General features: G+C 35.5%; 1 protein-coding gene across 1 annotated transcript; it reads left to right on the top strand.

Moving 5' to 3' along the window:
* The first annotated feature begins 13,890 nt into the window (after nucleotides 1-13,890).
* Nucleotides 13,891-21,012, top strand: LOC143567869 (proteasome subunit beta type-4-like). Its single transcript, XM_077054162.1, has 7 exons — nucleotides 13,891-13,946; nucleotides 15,896-15,942; nucleotides 16,202-16,278; nucleotides 18,115-18,244; nucleotides 19,185-19,344; nucleotides 19,435-19,620; nucleotides 20,755-21,012. Exons 2-7 carry the CDS (start codon nucleotides 15,899-15,901, stop codon nucleotides 20,866-20,868), a joined length of 711 nt encoding a protein of 236 aa, XP_076910277.1. The 5' UTR covers nucleotides 13,891-13,946; nucleotides 15,896-15,898; the 3' UTR covers nucleotides 20,869-21,012.
* Nucleotides 21,013-23,662: the final 2,650 nt, after the last annotated feature.

Here is a 23,662-nt window from a genome sequence, read left to right as displayed (position 1 = left end):
CATTATGGGTCGCCTTGTCTAACGACTTGATAGCATAGGAATTTCTTTGTCGGAGTCCCGTTTATCATAACTGAGGCGACGCCGAACGTAATATTCCATTAATCCATGATCTCTATCTAAATATGACTAGTTTTAAATTGTAATTTAACTAGTTATCAATATTTTAAGGAAATTGGACTTTAATAGTTCCATTTTTATGAATATGGCCGATAATAATTCCATCCGAGAAATATTTTAACACTAGTCTCACCTTTTACGCTATTTTTTCTAATTTGACCTCTGTTTTAAAGAAAAACAGAAACTAAACTCCGCTATTGTTTTATAAGAATTTAAAACTGATGTTTTAGACTACATTTATTCATAACCCAACATTTAATAAAAAAACTATTTTTTTTGTCTTCCAACTACCCAACGCAACCCAACTTAATTTTGCACTTTCATTCACAATCCAACTTAAACTAATCTTTTAACGCATATATGATTTATGTTTTAATTTATTCTATAAAATCTATACTAATTAATAAATAAAGGTTTTCTTATGCCAAGTGTTCTCTTTTTAGCCCATCATTCCTTTCAAATTCCCGCCTCCCACCACACTCCTTTTACAAACCCGGTTCATATCTTTACCCGACCCAATTAACTACTTATAACCCGAACAACCACATTGGCGATTTTCCAAAAACCCTATTTCCTGTCTCTTTACTAATGTTTAACATTCCAATCTCTCATCTCATTGATCCGGCAAATCGCTCCCAAATTCCAAAATCATCGGCGGAAATATTTCGAATTTCATCTCCAGAAAACCTAAATCAGAAACTTCTAATTTCATCTTCAAAATCACTGGCGACTAGAACTAATGGCTTTCTTCGATTTCTCTCATGATCATATCGGAAACCCTAAATCATTTTTCTAGAGTTTGGTAATGTTTCTTCAAGAAATTGTAAATCAATCTTTAATTACAGGAAAGGAATTTGAATCATCATCTACCCATCATTATATTATAATTTAATCTATCTTATACAGGTTTAGCCAATTTTGATTACCGTGCTTACAAATATGTATCGGGAAAATTTCATAGAATAGTAACCAACTTTCAAAAGTGTTCAAATTAGGTCACTGATGTAACACCCCGACCAAAGGCGGATTATACATCGGGGCGCCACATATTGCTTCATTACTCGCGACACTATTGGTGTCAATATTTATTAATACACATTTTATCGTGCACGCGCAGCGGGGAAAATAAAGAACATAAATCAAACATAAATCAATATATTATAAATTATAACATTCAAACAACATTAACTTGTCTTGATACATTTTAATTCTAGGTCCAAAAGTAAAAACGTCCTACGTGTCCACAAGCTCCAAAACAGCTACTGCAAACCTGAACATGTGTTAAAATAAACGTCAAACACTTGCGTGTTGGTGAGAAATCAAGTTTAATAGATAATCATAGATAATCACAGTAAATCTGCGCGCAACACGTGTATGTCTAGAGTTTAACAAGGGTGTAATCAGATTGTGATCAAGCCTAAGATAGTTCATAGATCATAGTTCAATCCATGCTCCCAATTGAGCATAAAAACGAGAAAACATCTGTGCAAGTGTAAACAAAGAAAACCGTAAACGATAGGTCTCCCGTGTTCAACTAATGGTACCAACGGAACTGCGGAATAGGCCGAACAAAGCGGTTAATGATACACACATACAAATAAACAGCCAAGTAAACGTCCTCAACACATGGGATACTGCGCGACTAAAGTTCATAAACAAGTTTAAGACTCAAGTTTTGTATGAACACATGAACATCCCAAAGCATTTAAAATAAAAAGGGATTAGATACGAGATAACTCACATGATAAACGATGCGGTGATAGATAAAGCAAGAACCAACTTTAAACAAGCACAAGTTAACCTATAAATAAGATTATTGTTTTAACGATTGGTTTTAAGTCTTGAATATAAGTTAGCATAATTAATAAGTAAACTATTATATATAATATATATTACCGGAAAAGCAGGAAGAACAAGGAGGAAGACGGAGGCAGAGAGGAAGACGGCAGAGAGAGCAAGGAGCAAGAGAACAGGAGAGATTAAGTGTTTTGTGTGTGATGTGTTATGAAATATTATTATTATTTATAGAAAAACCCTAGGAGACATAATCCCTAGAAAAGGGGAAAAGATCTCAAAAAGCAAAAGATTCCAAAAGCAAAAGATATCAAAAGATATGGCAGCTGCAGGGGCAAGATAAAGCTGACAGGGAACAGTAACAGGCATGGGCGGTTCAGATAAAGGTACTGGATAAAGCTTGGCAAAAGCAGATCTCAAAAGATAATGTCAGTCACTTTTTCTACCAACCAATGGGGGTTGGTACGCATGCTGCGCCGAAAGTAACTATTCAGACATTAGATAGGTTAGGTCAACAGCACAGAAGATAAGACAACACAAAAGCAAACGGCTAGATTTAAACAGAAGATACAAGGGTTAAGCGCGGGAAGGCTGAGTGCGCGAGCGCGAAGGCTGGCACAACAATCCTTAGCGTACTGCGGGAAGAATCACAAATCCTTAGCGTGCTGCGTGAAGAACTAGAATTCTAAGCGCATCGCGGGAAGAACATACATTCTTAGCGCATTGCGGGAAGAACATGCATTCTTAGCGCGCTGCGAGAAGAGTTCTCTTCACGCCTCGCAGGAACAAGATGTCTTCACGCAGGCTTCCATGTAAGGAGTCTGGCGCGTGGAGCTGCAGACATCCTTAGGCGGGAAGAACCAAAGGACAAGCAAAGAGGAGAGGGAAACAAGGCGCAAGGGCGGGACGGCGACAAGAGGGAAAAGAAGGCGGAAAGAGAGAGGGAAAGAGGCGGGAAGGAAAATATATATTATTATTAAAAGTAAAATATAAGTATAAATATTAAATAATAAAAGAGAGATCGGGTCAGAGAAACGGGTACCTGGGTCGGGTCGGATCGGGCAGATGTCACAGTCTCCCCTACTTTAAGAAATTTCGTCCCGAAATTTATCTCGAAGTAGGTTGCGCAGAGAACAGGTGCGGGTACTTGATCTTCATTTGATCTTCCCTTTCCCATGTAAACTCGGCTCCGCGCTTGGACTCCCAGCGAACTTTCACGATAGGGATACGACTGCGCTTGGTTTGCTTAACCTCGCGATCCATAATCTCAACAGGCTTCTCAACGAAATGCATAGTTTCATCAACTTGAACTTCATCAAGTGGAATGTGAAGGTTCTCGTCAGCTAAACACTTCTTGAGATTGGAAACATGGAACGTTGGATGCACATTACTGAGCGCGAGCGGCAGGTCAAGTCTGTAGGCAATTTTTCCCACACGCGCGAGAATCTTGAATGGACCAACATAACGAGGAGCAAGCTTACCCTTCTTCCCAAAGCGGACAACACCTTTCCAAGGCGACACTTTGAGGAGAACAAGATCACCAACTTGAAATTCGAGAGGCTTTCGCCTACGATCTGCGTAACTCTTCTGTCGGCTTCTGGCAGTCAGCAAATGATCACGGATCTTGGCGATTTTATCGGTTGTCTCTTGAACAAGTTCGGGTCCTGTGATTTGAGTTTCACCCACTTCGCTCCAACAAATCGGGGAGCGGCATTTACGACCGTAAAGTGCTTCAAATGGGGCCATACCGATACTGGAATGATAGCTGTTGTTATAAGAAAACTCGATCAAAGGCAGGTGTGAATCCCAATTACCTCCAAAATCAAGAACACAAGATCGGAGCATATCCTCAAGAGTTTGAATAGTTCGCTCAGACTGACCGTCAGTCTGAGGATGATATGCCGTACTCATGTCCAAGCGAGTTCCTAGCGCAGATTGGAGAGATTTCCAAAAGCGAGATATAAAACGGCCATCGCGATCGGATATGATGCTCAAAGGAGTACCATGGCGGCAGACGATTTCCTTGACATAAAGCTGCGCGAGATGCTCAACACGGTAGTTTTCACGAATGGGCAGAAAGTGAGCAGATTTAGTCAATCGATCCACTATTACCCAAATGCTATCATGTTTGCTTGCTGTCAAAGGTAACTTGGTAATAAAGTCCATCGCTATACCTTCCCATTTCCACGTAGGAATTTCTGGTTGTTCGAGCAAACCAGATGGGCGTTGGTGTTCAGCTTTAACTTTAGAACAAGTCAGGCACTTAGCTACGAACACAGCAATATCCTTTTTCATACCGGGCCACCAATAAGTTATGCGCAAATCCTTGTACATCTTATCAGCGCCGGGATGAATAGAATATCGAGATTTGTGCGCTTCACTCAGGATATCAGCGCGAAGATTCACATCAAAGGGAATCCAGATGCGATTAAGATAACAGAGAATTCCACTCAGATTAGGGACAAAGAGTGCTTCCGCGCCACACGCTAACTCGGCGCGAAGGTTACCATTACTGATGGATGCGCGCTGCGCGTCACGAATACGCGATTCAAGGTTGCTTTGAATCGGCGCGAAGTGAAGCTGGGTGCGCGGCAAGATACAGTTAAGTTGGCAGGGTTTTCGGCTGAGCGCATCGGCTACCACATTAGCCTTACCAGGATGATACCGGATCTCACAATCGTAATCGCTGATGAGTTCGTTCCATCGGCGTTGCCTCATGTTAAGTTCCTTTTGATCAAAGATATGCTGAAGGCTTTTATGGTCAGTGTAGAGGATACACTTAGTACCATAAAGGTAGTGTCTCCAGATCTTCAAGGCAAAAACAACTGCACCAAGCTCGAGGTCGTGAGTTGTATAATTCTTTTCATGAACCTTAAGTTGCCTTGATGCGTAAGCGATAACCTTGCCTCGTTGCATAAGAACACAACCGAGACCTTGGTTGGATGCATCGCAATACACGACAAAATCATCATTACCCTCAGGTAGCGCAAGAACAGGAGCTTCACACAACAAACGCTTGAGCGTTAGAAAGGCTTCTTCTTGCTTCGAGCCCCAAATATACGGTTTACCTTTGTGCGTCAGAGCTGTTAAAGGCAAAGCGATCTTTGAGAAGTTCGAAATGAAACGCCGGTAATAACCAGCTAAACCCAGAAAGGAACGGATCTCAGAAGGAGAGGATGGCGTAATCCAGTTCTTGATTGCTTCAATCTTGGATGGGTCGACATGAATACCCATCTTGTTTACAACATGACCAAGAAACTGTACTTCATCAGACCAAAATTCACACTTGGAAAGCTTAGCATAGAGTTGCTCGGCTCTAAGCTTTTGCAATACCAATCGGAGATGTTGCTCATGCTCGGTCTTGGTCTTAGAATACACCAGAACATCATCGATAAACACGATCACGAATTTATCCAAGAAAGGCCTACACACCCGATTCATAAGATCCATGAAAACGGCGGGTGCGTTGGTTAGACCGAAGGACATGACCAAGAATTCAAAATGGCCATAACGAGTTCGAAAAGCAGTCTTCGGAACATCTTCATCGCGGATACGCAACTGATGATAACCAGAACGGAGATCGATCTTCGAGAAACAGGAGGCACCTTGGAGTTGATCAAAGAGGTCGTCAATACGCGGTAAGGGATACCGGTTTTTAATGGTGAGTTTGTTCAGCTCGCGGTAATCAATACACATGCGAAACGATCCATCTTTCTTTTTAACGAACAACACCGGAGCACCCCAGGGCGAAGAGCTAGGGCGAATGAATCCTTTAGCAGTCAACTCTTGAAGTTGGCTGGCCAATTCTTGCATCTCAGCGGGTGCAAGACGGTAAGGAGATTTAGCTACGGGGGAAGCACCAGGGACAAGATCAACACGAAACTCGACTTCACGAGCGGGAGGGATACCAGGAAGATCATCAGGAAAAACTTCAGGAAAATCACGCACAACAGGGATATCGCGAAGCTTCTTTCCTTCATCGGGTTTAACCACATGGGCTAGAAATGCAATACACTTCTTCCGCATGAGTCTTTGGGCTTCGGCGCAAGACATAAGTTTAAGACCACTGGAGGGTTTTTCGCCGTAGATATGAAGATCACCATTTTCTCGAGGTATGCGAATCAATTTCTTGGCGCAAATAACTTCGGCGCGATTCTTCGAGAGCCAGTCCATACCAATGATAACATCAAAGCTTCCAAGAGGCATGGGGATGAGGTCGATCAGAAAATCGTTTTCGTTAAGGTTCAGCGTGCAATCTTTAATCACAGCGTTTATTAAAATAGTTTCACCATTAGCCAATTCAACTGAAAAATCTTCTTTTAAGTTATCGCGCGGTCGCGCAAGCTTCCGCTCAAAGGCGCGAGAGATAAAACTTCGATCGGCGCCAGTATCAAAAAGCATAGATGCATAAAATCCGTTAAGCAAAAATGTACCATTAACTACGTCGTTATTCGCTTGCGCTTGGTGCGCGGTTATGTTAAAAGCTCGGCCACGCGTCACTTGGTTCGAAATTTGGTTCACCGGATTCGCTTGAGTAATCTGAACTTGTAGCCTTGGGCACGCGTTCCGGAAATGACTTGGATCACCGCAGTTAAAGCACGATCTGGGTCGTGGGTTTTGGTAAGTTGGCTGTGGGTTCTGCGGGTAGGCTGGTGGTGTTGGCGCAATCGGATTGGAGGGAGGGGTTCTACAGTACTCAACGGAGTGACCTACGCGGCCACATCGGTTACATTGTCGACACGGGACTTGAGGTGGGTGATGAAGTCTACAGGTTGGGCAAAAGGGTTGGTTTCCTGTGTAAGGTTTCTTAGTTGGCGGGGCAGGAAGTGCTGGATTGGTTAAGGCATAGTTGTGGACTACAGGAGTTGGGTAGGCTGACAGTGGGTTAGGCGCGTAAACTGGTTGATAAATTGGTTGCTGGACAATGGGCGGGTTGGTAAGCGCATAGGCTTGTCTGCGCCTACGTTTCTGGTTATGGTTTGAGGGTTCTGGTTTGGTTTCTGTTGGTTCAGGGACAGTCTTGGTGGGTTTGGTCTTCTCAGTTCCCCGCAGGAACAGGGTTCCTGCTCTGACATGGTTGTCGCTGAGCACAGCGGCCAATTCGATGGCGTCAGAGAGGGTTACTGGGTTTCTGGCCCATACAGAATCTTGAATTTCCATGGGGAGACCCCCAAGGAATTTCTCTATGGCTCGGCGGGAAGGGGTAACAAGGTGAGGGACAAGCAAACTTAGTTCATGGAAGCGCGTCGCGTACTCGCGCGCTTCGCCACTGTATTGCTTCAAGTTCCAGAATTCTTCCTCCAGGCGCTTAACTTCATTGGGAGGGCAGAATTCTCGCGTAAGAATTTCCTTGAATTCCTCCCATGTCATGCTAGAAGCAGCCTCTGCGCCACGCGCATGAGCTACTCCATTCCACCATGTAAGCGCTCTGGATTCCAGGACACTGGAGGCATATAGGGTTCGTCTGTCATGAGGGCATTGGGTATGGAGGAAAGTGTTTTCAATCTTTTCGAGCCATTGGAGCATCACGGTGGCTCCTTCAAGACCTGTGAACTTTGGAGGGTTACCCGCGTTAAAGGACTTAATGTTATAACTGGAGGTATTGTTTTGGCTCAAGGCTTGGGCTATCGCGGCGGCCATTTCCTGGGAACGTTGCTGTCTACGCATGCGCGAGGCTTCTCTTCTCTGAAATCGGCGAGATAGCGGAGGCATTCTATAAAAATTTTAATTTTAGTTAATATCTTGGTTTTAGCACAAAGTATAACCTCGAAAAGCTTGGTTTCACGGAGTTAGATACTATCAAAAGTTAAAGTAAAATAAATGACCCTAAATGCAGACTTAATAAAGGTAACAAATTCGAATCGAGAATCGACAATTCATGTATCACCATGATCTTCCAAATTCTCAATTTAAAATGACGAGCAAACAAGTCTTGGAGATTGACGATTCATGTATCACCATGACTTTTCGATCTTCAATATAAAATATACAAGAAAATGAGTATTGGAGGTTGACAATTCATGTATCACCATGACTTTTCAAGTCTCCAACCTCAGAACATAATCGTAAATGGAAATTGAAAATCAACTATTCATGTATCACCATGACTTTTCGGATTTTCAAACCCAACAAACGAATATGTAAGAAAAATCAATAAAAATCGAAATTCAACAAAAATCGAAATATCGCGGAATAAAACATAAAATCATATACTGCGCAAGCGCGAGCATATTCATAAATAACGAGTAATTAACAATAAGCGCGCAAACATGAGATTTCTCTCATGCGCGAGAAGGGACTCTTAGGTATTCTAGGCCGTTACGTCTAACCACCTATCCTAAAGTCAACGAGCTCTGATACCAATCTGTAACACCCCGACCAAAGGCGGATTATACATCGGGGCGCCACATATTGCTTCATTACTCGCGACACTATTGGTGTCAATATTTATTAATACACATTTTATCGTGCACGCGCAGCGGGGAAAATAAAGAACATAAATCAAACATAAATCAATATATTATAAATTATAACATTCAAACAACATTAACTTGTCTTGATACATTTTAATTCTAGGTCCAAAAGTAAAAACGTCCTACGTGTCCACAAGCTCCAAAACAGCTACTGCAAACCTGAACATGTGTTAAAATAAACGTCAAACACTTGCGTGTTGGTGAGAAATCAAGTTTAATAGATAATCATAGATAATCACAGTAAATCTGCGCGCAACACGTGTATGTCTAGAGTTTAACAAGGGTGTAATCAGATTGTGATCAAGCCTAAGATAGTTCATAGATCATAGTTCAATCCATGCTCCCAATTGAGCATAAAAACGAGAAAACATCTGTGCAAGTGTAAACAAAGAAAACCGTAAACGATAGGTCTCCCGTGTTCAACTAATGGTACCAACGGAACTGCGGAATAGGCCGAACAAAGCGGTTAATGATACACACATACAAATAAACAGCCAAGTAAACGTCCTCAACACATGGGATACTGCGCGACTAAAGTTCATAAACAAGTTTAAGACTCAAGTTTTGTATGAACACATGAACATCCCAAAGCATTTAAAATAAAAAGGGATTAGATACGAGATAACTCACATGATAAACGATGCGGTGATAGATAAAGCAAGAACCAACTTTAAACAAGCACAAGTTAACCTATAAATAAGATTATTGTTTTAACGATTGGTTTTAAGTCTTGAATATAAGTTAGCATAATTAATAAGTAAACTATTATATATAATATATATTACCGGAAAAGCAGGAAGAACAAGGAGGAAGACGGAGGCAGAGAGGAAGACGGCAGAGAGAGCAAGGAGCAAGAGAACAGGAGAGATTAAGTGTTTTGTGTGTGATGTGTTATGAAATATTATTATTATTTATAGAAAAACCCTAGGAGACATAATCCCTAGAAAAGGGGAAAAGATCTCAAAAAGCAAAAGATTCCAAAAGCAAAAGATATCAAAAGATATGGCAGCTGCAGGGGCAAGATAAAGCTGACAGGGAACAGTAACAGGCATGGGCGGTTCAGATAAAGGTACTGGATAAAGCTTGGCAAAAGCAGATCTCAAAAGATAATGTCAGTCACTTTTTCTACCAACCAATGGGGGTTGGTACGCATGCTGCGCCGAAAGTAACTATTCAGACATTAGATAGGTTAGGTCAACAGCACAGAAGATAAGACAACACAAAAGCAAACGGCTAGATTTAAACAGAAGATACAAGGGTTAAGCGCGGGAAGGCTGAGTGCGCGAGCGCGAAGGCTGGCACAACAATCCTTAGCGTACTGCGGGAAGAATCACAAATCCTTAGCGTGCTGCGTGAAGAACTAGAATTCTAAGCGCATCGCGGGAAGAACATACATTCTTAGCGCATTGCGGGAAGAACATGCATTCTTAGCGCGCTGCGAGAAGAGTTCTCTTCACGCCTCGCAGGAACAAGATGTCTTCACGCAGGCTTCCATGTAAGGAGTCTGGCGCGTGGAGCTGCAGACATCCTTAGGCGGGAAGAACCAAAGGACAAGCAAAGAGGAGAGGGAAACAAGGCGCAAGGGCGGGACGGCGACAAGAGGGAAAAGAAGGCGGAAAGAGAGAGGGAAAGAGGCGGGAAGGAAAATATATATTATTATTAAAAGTAAAATATAAGTATAAATATTAAATAATAAAAGAGAGATCGGGTCAGAGAAACGGGTACCTGGGTCGGGTCGGATCGGGCAGATGTCACAACTGATGCATATTTTCCCCAAATTGGGTCACTAAATCTTCAAATCAAGTCTCATCGATTTTTGTGTACGTCAAGAAAGAAATGGATGATAAGATGTGGGTGTCGGAATTTGCAATATATATAGTTAAATTTAAAAATTTTTAAAAAAACGTTAATTATATTAAAATTTAAAAATAAAAAATAAAATTCACGTTGCCACTCAATGTCAACTTCAAAAAAAAGATAAAAAGATTTCCTATGTGAAACAGAAAAAAATTGGCTAAAAAAACATGTTAAAACTTTTAATTTAATCAAACACGAAAGTTGAGTGACCTAATTGGAACACTTTTTAAAGTTAAGTGAGTTAATTGAAACACTTTTGAAAGTTGGTTACTATTCTATGAAGTTACCCCATATGTATCTGGAGTAGGATTTTTTTATATGAAATTATAGTCATAAAAATAGTTAAGAAAAAGCAATAGCGCCGCCATGTTATTGACTATGTAACAAAAATGAAATTATATTTATAAACTTCTTTTTTGTTTATAGGCCTATAAATATTCTTTTCTTTTGACCTAATCTTTTTTTTCCCGCTCCTCAAACACTTTCACTGCAAATTTTTCTGTTATACTTAAGCGTAAACACTTGCATAACTATTTGATGTTTGTTTTGTAATTTTAAATAAAATGTTCTTTTTCAATTTTGTATATGATTTTTGTACGCTTTTGTGTCCATATGACATGATACCTATTCAATGTTCTTTTTCGAAAATTTAAGTAAAATGTTTTTTTTTTCTTCTTAAAAAATAGTCAAGATGATGATTAAGTGATTTTTGGAAGAGGTGACAGCCATAACAAGGTATCCACTAGACCACTATCTATCTTCTCTGATGATTTTATTTTTATATTCAGGTGTTACAGATCACATAATGGTAATACCAATCTCTCCATGTGTAAATTAGGTATCATCAGTTCCTGGTTCATGATCAAACAAGTTACTTGTAATATGTATACATTTACTGATTTAAGAGTGATTTTAATCATTCATATTGATATGTTTGACTTCATGAAGATTGTTTTTTATTGATGAAATGACATGATTGTTTTATGATTTTTTTCTCTTTACAGTTTTATATTATCTAAGCATTTAATGTTATATGAAATGAAACGTTATGTTTCATATTGTTTGGTACTAAGAAACCCTTTGAATTTTTAAAATCTAATAGCATCAACTTTATGCACTTACTATAGTTGTTATAAATACTATTAGAAATCACGATTTATTTATACACTAAAAAACATATAGTAAAATTATTTTATCATAACCCGATTATGAAATTTAAACATCATATTCTAACTGTTTATAAATTAATTATTTTCTAGATGTATGTTATGCAATACTAAACTTCTAATTTATGTTAAAAAAATAATATTTTATTGCTAAGCAATATAGTTACTATAAAAAAACTTCTAATTGCTATTAAAACGAATTGTTTCAGTAACAAAATTGTAAGTTTACTTTTTTCATTGCTCATGACATGATTAATTTGTATCATATATACTGTGTTCGATTATATTATATTTTTGTATGTCTTATGATCAATGTATTAGTAAAAAAACATATGTTATTTAACTGTAATGTATGTTTCGATTTTTTATATTTAATACCCAAATCTTCTTATCATGACATTTTATTATTGATATTTCGATTATTTTGGACTTATAAAATTAAATTTGTTAAACCCGTGTTACACACGGGCAGCTAACCTAGTTTATTATAAATAATAAAAATTTTATTTTTTCATCAAATTATTTTAAATAAAAAAATTGTTAAAACTAAACAAGATTGCGATTTTAGATTAAAAAAACTTAAACACTTAAATTTAATTTCGAACATAATAACTTATTTACAAGTTTTAACAAAATAACAATATATTACAAACTCAGGTTTGGATCAAATACAAATTAAATTAACGTGCTAACTGTGAGAATCAAGTAGTATATTATATATACAACGTAGTGTAATTATAGTGTAGTTTAATTATAATTACACTACTTATAAATATAATTACACTACCTGATTCTCACACTTTGCACATTAATTTAATTTGTATGTTAACTTTCCCCTTACAAACTCATATAAAAAAACGCATATTCTTGAAAGCACTCCATTTTTAATAAACTTTATATCAAAATGTTTATAAAGAAAATCTAAACAAGATTATGTTTTTTATTTTTTTTAAATTAAATAATATAAGTTATTGAACAAAAATCAAATTATTAATAAAACTAATTGTAAATAAAGATAAAAGGTAAAAAAGAAATTTCATTACAACCACTAATGAGTTGCATGTGTTATACAACCCGTCTTAACCTGACAACCTTGGGTTGCTATACCAACCAAGTTGTGGGGTTTTGATGATTTTTCTATCTTTTTTTAACTGTTTAGTCAACAACCTACATACAAAATGTCACCTATAAAGTTGGTTTTAGGGATTTTGATCGGAAAAAACATATGAAACGCTTGATGTAAAATTTATCTTAAAATGGTGCTCTAAGCGATAGCCGCCTTGATTAATTGAAAGTTCAAACACATGTACGCTCCATCCGATCGTCATTTAGAGCACCGTTTCTATGCAAATTTTAATCAATCGACTTGTATCTATCTCCCGATCAGAAGCCCTAAAACATGAATTTGAATTTCAAATAAAAGTTAACGAAGTAGGTACTAGTGGTAAGAATAGTTTTTAAGTGGGATTATTATTGACCAATTACAAAAAAAATGGGACTATAAAAATCAAAATTTTCTCATTTTAATTGTCTTGGCATCAGGGTTGAGCACGGCTCGGTTTGGTTATTAGGCGAAGCCGAAACCGAAGTCATTAGTTTTTTTAATACACAAACTGATTGGTTTTTTGTTTGGTTATAGTTGGTTTATTTTTTTTTAAAGTTTGTGTAGACACTGTAAAAAAAAAGAATGAAAATGACGATTTTAAGTTTGTAAGAGCATTCTCAGCCTATTCCCTAAAAATATGTGAGGAGAATTTGTAAATTATATGGTATGGTTATGAGTGGTTGTGAGTAGAAGAAAGAGAAAATGTTATAGGGGAAAGTTAAATTTGGGGTTTCACTGTTCATACCGCATAATTTTTTAATATTTTCTAAAAGTGGTTGTGAGTGAAGGAAAGAGAAAAGATAATGATAAAGGTATAAAAAGTATTATTTAATTAAAAAGGAGAGAAAAAAAACAGTGATTTTTAGTGTAATTATATGATATATATGGATATAGAGTAGGGAATGGGTTGAGAATGCTCTAAGAATGTATTAGAGTAGCACATATATATTGAATTAAAAAAAAAGACGCATGTTACGTGAAACAATACGAATACAAATTTGCTAGAGTAATAGAGTTTAAAATTCAATAAATTTCTTAATAGAAAAACACAAAAAGTTTACTTAGTCTCGATTTTCATTCATCATCTTATTCATATCCAACGTTAAATCCTAGTCTTCATCATCTTCATCACCATCAATCGGTTTGGTTCGGTTTTTAAAAAACAAAAAATTAACGATCGGCTAACCCTTAAGTTTGGTTTTTCCGGTTAATTCAGTTTTTTTTGCTCGCTCCTACTTGGCATAACAATACATTCAATAAAATTGTAAAGTTGAGGGGTTGGTTCCGTAATTTGTGTTTTCTTGTAGAGAAAGACAAGAAAGACACATACAATACATTCTTCTTCTTCTTCCCCAATTAATTAATTAAATCAATATTTACTGTTTTTGTTCCAGCAGACAGGAAGAAGGTACGGATCGGAATAACGTGTTTCAGGTATACTTACATATATAAATTTGTATTATTACAGTTTACGACTGATCAAATTCCTTCATTATACCTAGAGAGAGTCATAATAATGTTAGGTTTGATTTCCGTTAATATAAACCAAACTTATAGAAAACACCTTCATCACTTTCGCTAGGTTTAGATTAACATAAACCACACGCTTAACACAAACATGAATAGAAGAGTTTGGATATTATTGCTTTTGGAATTATGAGTTTGGTTCACGATAGGGGTTTGTGGAGACGTAGGGTTAACGTTAAGGACTTTTAGCAGAGGGTACGAATGGTGCGCTAGATTTTCTTGCACTTTAGGTGGACTTTGCTTCTGATCGTTTTTTGGTATCTATGTGGTTTTATGATGATGTTATGCTAGTAGTTTAATCTATGCAGTCAATATCACTGATATATTGGTTATCGGTCCCTTGGTAAAATATCAGTCAAAATATTGGTACCGATAATATAGGCATATTCCCGTTTTAAGTTTTAATTATCCAATTTTGATGTTCAATATTAGTGTTTTTAAGTTTTTTTAATCAGTTCCTAGTTACTACGATTGTTAGTGTTTTGCAAATTGCAAAAGGTTAATTTGTTAATGGTAGGAGGAGATTATACTGAATTGTTAGTGTTAAATTGCTATATATATGAATTTTACATGATATTAAAATTACAGATATCTCAAATATCGTCTTTGAGCGATATCCAATATTTTTCCGCATTAACTGATTAGATAGCACCATGTTATTCTTCCACCACTTCTTTTGTTATTTTGCAAGCTCTCTATCTCCCTATTGCTAGTTCTGTTTTTTTGTCTATCGTTTGTTTTGGTGCTGCCTCTCTATCTCTAGGATCATAGGCAGGGTTTGCCTACATCCTACCCTCTCCAATCCCTATCAATATCTATGTTATTTGTGGAAAATACCGTGTACGTTATTGTTGCTGGTGCAGAGTCGTTATTCTTGGGTTATATTTAAGAGAAATTATGAAAGTAGCCGATTTTCGTAGTATTATGGTCATGTCAGATCAGTTTCATGCGTATGGACATGAGATACATGAATCTATTTACTTTTACTCACTTAAGCTAAGGATTTTCATTCTATATGCTACTCTATACGTGAATAACAATACATAATCGAACCTATACGTGATATAGCTTCACTATAATACTTGAACTCTTTTTTTTTAAAGAAAGAAGTCTGATACTCAAGTTACAGTAGATACACGACTTGCAACAAGTCTTGTATCTCATTGTCCACGGCTAAATGAGTGATTTATTTATTGTAAAAGCAAAACACACCTAAGAAAGTGATTGTTTTCGTGTTTTTCTCTATTTTTAAACTTCATAACCTTATAAAAGTGGAAGTTGTCTCAAGTTTTTTATGTTAATAAAAATTCAAGGAGTGTGTAGTGTTATATTCAGATGACCGATTTTTTTTGAAAGTGTCAACATTTGAAGCATTGTAATTTTTTGAGCCCTAATCAGTAGAATCCACTTTTTTTATGATATGTTTGATCGCTTGTCAAATACCTAAAATACCTTTTTAAGTTTTAACAAAGACAAAACATTGGAACCTTTAAACCCATATCAAATTATCAATAGAGCAGTTTATTGGTATTGATTAGAACTTATCAGAAAATAGGAAACTGGCAAATTTTATGCGAAACGGCACATTTTTTTAGGAACAGATAAAGTATCATTTATCATCAATCTACATGCTCTTGTTTTTGGGTTACATACACAATCACCAAAAAGCAATATGTAAAGTGAAACCCGTGGTAAATCCGCAAGTAGTAATATGAAAACTCTGAAAAAACTGAGGACAAAACTCTGAAATAACTGAGGACGGTTTGACTGTTAGTTTTGTTTTACTTTCAACTGAATTATTAACTTGTTTACCATCGCTTCATTTGATTGTTTTTTCCTGGTTTGTATTTATGCAGGAGATGGATACTTTATTGGCTTCAGAGGGAGATTCTCAAAGGACTCAGTATGTACTTATTTGTACTCTTTAGAGCTCATACACCGTGTAACATGTACCAATATAGGATTCTAGATCTGATGCTAGCTATAAATTATGAAGCTGAAGTTTTTAGTAATAAATGTTGACTTTTTTGGCTTTAAAATCGAGTCTAGTAGTATTCAGATTATGGAGTTTATCATTCATTTGTTCGATTTTGCTATGATTACAATAATAATTTTGTTTATTGTTGAGGGTGCTAGAAGTTGATGATTGATTTTAAATATAGGTATCCATATGTGACGGGTACATCCATCATTGGGATCAAATACAAGGATGGAATTCTCATGGCTGCTGACATGGGAGGTTAGATAATCCTTAGTAACCTCAAACAAATTGTTTAGTTACTGATCATAGAAAGATTTGCTTCATGAGCCTTTTATAACCATAAGTATAAACCAAGGGCAATATGTTGTATGACTTATTACTACGTTTACATTATCTGATAAGGAATATGATATACATACTTGTGTGTTCGTACGCTCATGTATGTATATATGTGTATGTATATACTTTTGATGCAATACATGCTACATGCTAGTGGGAGCATTACCAATCTACTATACTATTAAAACAATAACTATTTCCGTAAATAACATTTATTCTCATAATTTCTTACTAATAAAATAATTTAAAACTAAATTAAATTACATTCAACTTATTAATCACATTCAATATATAATTCAATATAAATTAAAAACTATTAGGTTTTTCTTTTCAAAGTTTCATGGTAGTTATTCTTTTTTTGGTTTCATGTCGGTTTTTGGTTTTTGTTCAGTTTTAATTTTTATAAATTTGTTTCGCTTCAGTTTAATTTTAGATGGTTTTAACTTTATTCATTTTTTGTTTCGGTTTTTACAATTTTTGTTTTTGGTTCGATTTCAGATTTATCGGTTTTAGTTTTTCAGTTTCATTGCGGTTTTTGTTTTAGTTTTGTTGGTATTTGGTTTTATTTAGGTTTTCGGTTTTAGTTTTTTTTTTCAATTTAGTTTCGATTCAATTTTTATTTAGTTTGTTCGGTGTTTGGTTTTAATATCTATTGAAAAATGAAATAAGTAGGGTTCACAAATTAAGTGAAAGGTTCACATGAGTTTCAACTTTCAAGTGTTTTGAAGTTATTGAAGCTTTATATTTTTTGAATCGTCACAGCCACTAATAATGAATTCGCATTTGGTAGAAAGGATTTCAAAAGCTAAGAACGTTGTATGTGTTACGTTTTGTTTTCTTCTTAAGCTGCAAGTGTGTTATTATTTTCATTTATGAAAATGGGTCATTTTAGAAATATATTTGATTTGCTTTGGCTCGGATCAAAATGGGTCATTTTAAAAGGGTATCAGTTTAGTTCGGGTCAACGAGTCAATATAAAAAGGCATCGATTTCATTTTGGTTTCAACGGGTCTTTTTAAAATCGCATTGATTTGGTTCTGGTCATACCGGGTTAATTTAAAAGATATTGATTTGGTTCGTGTTTAAATGGGTCATTCTAAAAGCGTGACGATTTGATTCTGGTAAAAAACATGTCATTTTAAAAAGGTTTAGATTTGGTCCTGGTTCTTAAATGAGCTTTGAATGTGCTTCAGTTTATAAGGGTGCAGGACTTTTCACATGAAATGCAAAACCAGTTTTCGTAGTCAGTTAGTCACTATGTTTGTTAGGTTGATATATGAATGTTTATGTCGTCAACTGTGTTCCCGATCCAGGAATAAAAGAAGCATGAATCATTCTTGGATGCTTATCGAGAATCTTTCCTGGATGCCTATTTTCTGATTTGCTTGTTTTCCAGAATAATGTTAGTGAAGTTTGTTTGTTTTATATTAATATTAGTTTTTAAAGTTTATATTTTAAAGTTTTAAATTTTCTTCGTAGACAATCTACTATATAAAGTCATTTTTTGTAAGTTTATGTATTTAAGTACTTTGTTTGCGTATGAATATGAATTGCAATTAAAAATCATGTTGTTTCAAAAAATATATTAAAAAATAACTTGTCGTTTGAAATTGTATATATGTTTACTTGACGATTTCTATATTTCCACCCGTGTCGTGCACGGGTCAATAACCTAGTGATATAATATATGGAATTGAATGATGGTTGAACATACCATTATTTCTGGTTATATTCTGCTGACTTTTGTGTTGACAGGGTCATATGGGTCCACCATTCGCTACAAGAGTGTGGAGAGAATAAAACAAGTGGGCAAACATTCTCTTATCGGCGCAAGTGGAGAAATCAGTGATTTCCAAGAAATTCTGAAGTACCTTGATGAACTCATGTAAAGCATCTTTCATACATATTTTCTAAATCATTTTTGGGTGTTTCTGGTAGGGATCGTTTTGAAAAGAGACGGGAAAGGGAACGAGGTGTGTGGGTTAACTAATGTGTCATAAATGTGTAGTTTTTGGGACGGGTAGGGTTTGCTTGGGCTGACCTGAAACACTTCTTGTCAATGATTATTGAATATATATATATATATATATATATATATATATATATATATTCGATAATTAGTATGGCCAAAATGATTACAGACATGATTTATATTTAAACAACAGTATGGGTATTAGGAGTGAAATGAGTTAGGACATAGGAGGTTTTATGCATAAACATACTTTTGGCAGCTCGTTTGACCCGTTTACTTCTAAGCTAATGTTTTGATATTAGCATTCGGTGGGAAATTCCTTAATGTTTGTTTATATATAAAGCGAACGAACACGAGCAACATTTTTGGTTCTTTTAGTTAAATGAACGAACATGAACACATTTCATTTTTTTCGTGAACATTCGTTTAAGTTTGTTCGTTAACGTTCTGGCGTTCGTTCATCTATGTTCATTTATGTTTGTTAGTTTGTGTTTATTTAAGTTAGCTTGTTTATGTATTCATTAAAATCTTTTAGGTTCTTTACAATTTAGTCTTGGTTTCATGAAATTAAAATATCACTTATTACAATTAGTCTAGTTTATTATTTAGTTACAAGAGATTGATCTTCACATTTATTTTTAATTGGTGCTCACTCATTTTTTACATTCGTGAACACCATCTTAATGGACACAAACAAGAACACTCTATTTGTTTAGTTGTTCGTGTTCGATCATTTGTTCGGTTATTCTTTGCCAACATGAACATGAATTTTTAGCCCGGTTCGTTTACAGGCCTACTTTTAGATGTAAGCTTTAACTTGTAAGTTGTAAGCAACGATTGTTACTTTATACAGCTTGCATGACAACATGTGGGATGACGGGAACTCACTTGGACCTAAAGAAGTACACAACTATTTAACTCGGGTTATGTACAACCGCCGCAACAAATTCGACCCGTTATGGAATTCACTTGTAATTGGTGGAGTGAAAAATGGGCACAAGTATCTTGGATCGGTAGACCTTTCTTCTCTTTTTAATTTAGTATTAGAGTAACTTATTCATGATAACTGTTGATTTTAATTTGAAAAATATATTAATCTGCAGGTTAGCATGATCGGTGTAAATTATGAGGATGATCATATCGCGACTGGATTTGGAAATCACCTTGCGCGCCCAATACTTCGTGAGGAGTGGAGGGAGGATTTAAGTTTTGAGGAGGGTGTCAAGTTATTGGAGAAATGCATGCGGAACCTTCTGTACCGTGATAGGTCTGCTGTCAACAAGCTTCAGGTGATATAATGCTATGGGCCCAATGGGTCGGGCCAGGTTGGGTTGGTTAATGGGCCAAAAACCTAAACAAATATTTTTTTGCTATGGATCAAAGGGGTCGGGCCAGGTTGGGTTGGGTAATGGGCCAAAAGCCCAAAACAAGTATTTTTTTTTTTTTGCTATGGATCAAATGGGTCGGCCCGGGTTCAGTGGCTGACCTAAGTTATCATTTTCATACAAATAGTTACCATGCCAAATATAGTTATGAAAAATTGCATTATTTGAATGGCAAGATAATCCTCGAGTAACATGATTGAGGTTGCTTTGGGCATTAAAAATACACTCTGGGCTACTTTTGATTGTTTTTCTTTTAAGCTCGTTTTCAAATCTTACTTGTTTGACCATACATTAACCCACTCACAAGTAAATGAGATGAAACTGCCAGCTCTATTCTATTTGTATGTGTAGGGCAGTAGGGCCGTTTGTTACAATAACAATTTGAAGTAGAGATCTTCCAGAACTGCTAGGGGTGTACATGAAACCTGAAAAACTGAACCGAAATAGCCGAACCAAACACAAACCAACAGTTTTGTTCATATTTATTTTTGGAAAAACTGAACTTTTGGTTTCAGTTTTGCATGTAATTAAAACCGAAAGAACAAAAACGAATCATGGATTTTCATTTTTAAGTAATTTAAAGAATTGAGTAAATAGTGTTACCTTAATATATAATAATCAATTTATTATTAATTAACAAAAAGTTTTTGGCAAAACTTCATTATTTTGGGCCAATTTTTTTTCCTTGTAATTTTCAAGCCAAAATGTTACAACCAACAAAAATTTGAACCTAAATCGAAAACCAAAGAAACCGAACGCTCTTTAGAAATTTAAAAACCGATTTTTTGTTTTTGGTTTGTTTTGAGCCCAAACCAAGCAAGCGACTAATGCCCACCCCTAAAACTGCATAAATACCTGTATCTGCTGCTTTAACTGTGATTCATACAGTGGTTATGCAACCATATAACCATCTCTCTTGGTTGCTATGTCTAGCAAACACCATGTAGGCATGCACAAATGTTTGCGCGATTTGTCTTTAAATTGGTTATATATTATCATCTTGAAATAACTTTATTGTGATATTTGAAACAACTATAGATAGCAAAGATTACAGAGGAAGGTTTAACCGTCTCCCAACCCTACTCCCTCAAGACCTTTTGGAACTTTGCTGCTTTTCAGAATCCAACAGTTGGTGCCGAAGGCTCATGGTAGTATCAAACATGTTGAAGTTTCAGTAAACTGAGGACTGACTTGGTCTTTGTATCTGATTGTAAGAATTCTATATGTTTGGGCGTTTTGTTGCGCAATGAGACTATCCGAACCGTCGCATGCTTGCTACTAGTTCACTTATCATCTATGTACTCCTTGCTAGTATTTTTATAACAAGACATTAGTCAGTTTCAGTCTTTCTTGTATGCAATAAAAACAAATCCTATATTGTACACCATTCATGGATCTGAACATGCAGCTGCACAACCAAACTGGTTTGAGAACCGATTATGAATTGAAACGCGTAATGTTTTTTTGGAAATTATAATACCGATGGAAATAAAGGTTTATAAAGTACTTTAAAGACGGTACTTTTGCAGGGATGATGACACAATTACCCGACCTAGAGGTGCACAAACTGGGTATTATCAGGAACCGGAACGGGGTATAGTCGGGTATTTGACCTGGTTTTGATCGGTAAAATCGGGTCTTTTTCGGGTAGGGTGCGGCCGGGTTTTGACCGGGTATTGGCGGAACCGGTTTCACCGGGTCGGTTTCGGATCCGGGTACAGTTTTAGAGGGAAACCCAAAACCCGCGCGTAGGGTAGGGTCGGGTCCGGTTCCGGGTAGGAACCGCCGGGTTGGGTCCGGAACTGGTTGTTTTGTGCACCTCTAACCCGACCCATTAGGGTTTGGGATTAGTTTTGAAAATTTTTGTGGGTTAGGGACGGTTTGGGATTTGTATTATACTCAATTACCCGATAACATTAACCCATTTATCCGATTATATACCCGACGTACTTGGCATAACTATTTTTATATATTTATTATAAATATATAGATCACTTGAAAGAAAATATGCATATTAATAATCTATAATATACATATAACCAAAACCCTAAAATCCTACGTGTCGTGATGTGGTCGTTCTCCCCTTTTATAGAAGCCACCAGATTGTTTAATTTTTAAATGAAGGCCTCTTATTGATTTAACCCAAATTTATGGGTATGGGTCTTACCAAAACCAGATAACTCTGAAATGGGTTATAACATCTCATTAAATTAAAAATTAATCTTAGAAATTATTTGATGTAAAAATCCTATAAAATATGGATATACTAAAATTTAATATCCAATTTAAAAAGAAAAGGTTATTATTTATAATTAATAAACAATTTTATAGTAAAAAACATAAGCGGGTCATGGGTCACCAAATCCAGATAGCTTTTAAACGGGTTATAACATATCATGGGTTAGGTTATAGTAGGAAATATACTTTTTGTAGGAAGGATAAGAAGTAATCTTGTCTATTGATTTTGAATATGAAGGGTTGAGATTAGTTTAGGTGGAAATCAAATGTGAACGCAAGGTAAAAGGCATAAAAGGAATAACACATTTGTTAACTTTCTCTCTCCACATGCAAGGCACATGCCAAATTCCCCCATTATTTTTAAACGTCTATAACTTCTTTTTATGACGTTTTTATTGAAAAACAAATTCACCATAATAACGAGTGTCTTTTTATCTTTTATATGAGTACTATATTGTAATATAAAAATAAAAAAAAAATTAGTGGGTTTTTTACAAATTGTGCTTTACAAAATTGTGTTATACAATAGTATTTTTCATTGTGTTTTTTTCATTGTGTTATTTACATTACGTCATACAATTGTGCTTTTTATTGTGTTTTTATCATTGTGTTTTTTTTTTCATAGCGTATTTTTCCATTGTGTTTTTTTCATTGTGTTTTTCATTGTGTTTTTTCGGACTTTTCCGGCGAGGTGGTGGCGGTGGGTGACGGTTGTGGTGGCGGTGGGCGGTGGAGTGGTGGTGGTTGTAAAAGATGAGTGAAGATGTAATTGGGTTTTTGAAATTAATTTAAGAGGGTTTTGATATTAAAGTATTAGACTAAAATACCCTCCTTCCTAGCCTTCTTAAGAAAATCAAACTTCTTATTTGAACCTAACCTAATATATCATTTATTTATGAAACTCTTTCATCAACAAACCCTAAGTATATTATTAACTTTCTTACAATAAAGAAAATTAAAATCCAAAAAATAAATATAAAAAAACAAAAAATGTAAAACAACCATTCTCTCAAGCCATTAGATTGTTTTATTTGTAAATGAAGGTTTCTCATGCATTTGACTCGAATTCACGGGTAAAGGTCTCACCAAACCCAGATAGCTCTTTAACGGGTTATAACATCTCATTATATTAAAAAATAATCTCATAAAATATTTGATATGAAAATCCTATAAAATAGGGATATACTAAAAATTAATATTGTATTTTATTTAAAAAAAAGATATTATCTATAATTAAGAAATAATTTTAGAATAAAGAAAATAAACGGGTAATGAGTATCACCAAACCCAGATATCTTTTAAATCGGATGATAACATATTATTTATTTGTGAAACCATTTTATCAAACCTCAAGTATATTAATTATTAGCTTTCTTACAATAAATAAAATTAAAATTCATATATATATATAAGGTTAGTTTCATTTGAGAACTCAAAAAGATTTAAGAACTTTTAGGAACTCTTAAAAACCAAATATTTTTTTAACTTTTTTTAATATATTAACATTATTTGAGACTTGTTTTATCATATTTATAAAAAAAAATTTGATTACATATATAAATCACAAGTTATACATGTGTAAAATTTATGTGATAAAAATTTACATATGTGTAAAAAAACATAGATATGCGTAAAAAACTAATTTTCATAATTGTAATCGTAAATATAGATGTCAAAAGTGATAAAACTACTCTTAAATAACATTAAC

Source organism: Bidens hawaiensis, unplaced genomic scaffold, assembly GCF_021521415.1.
Source record: "Bidens hawaiensis isolate Kalapana, Puna unplaced genomic scaffold, B.hawaiensis_p1.1 tig00023670_1, whole genome shotgun sequence".
Lineage (NCBI taxonomy): Eukaryota > Viridiplantae > Streptophyta > Magnoliopsida > Asterales > Asteraceae > Bidens > Bidens hawaiensis.
This window is presented reverse-complemented; position numbering and strand designations above follow the sequence as displayed.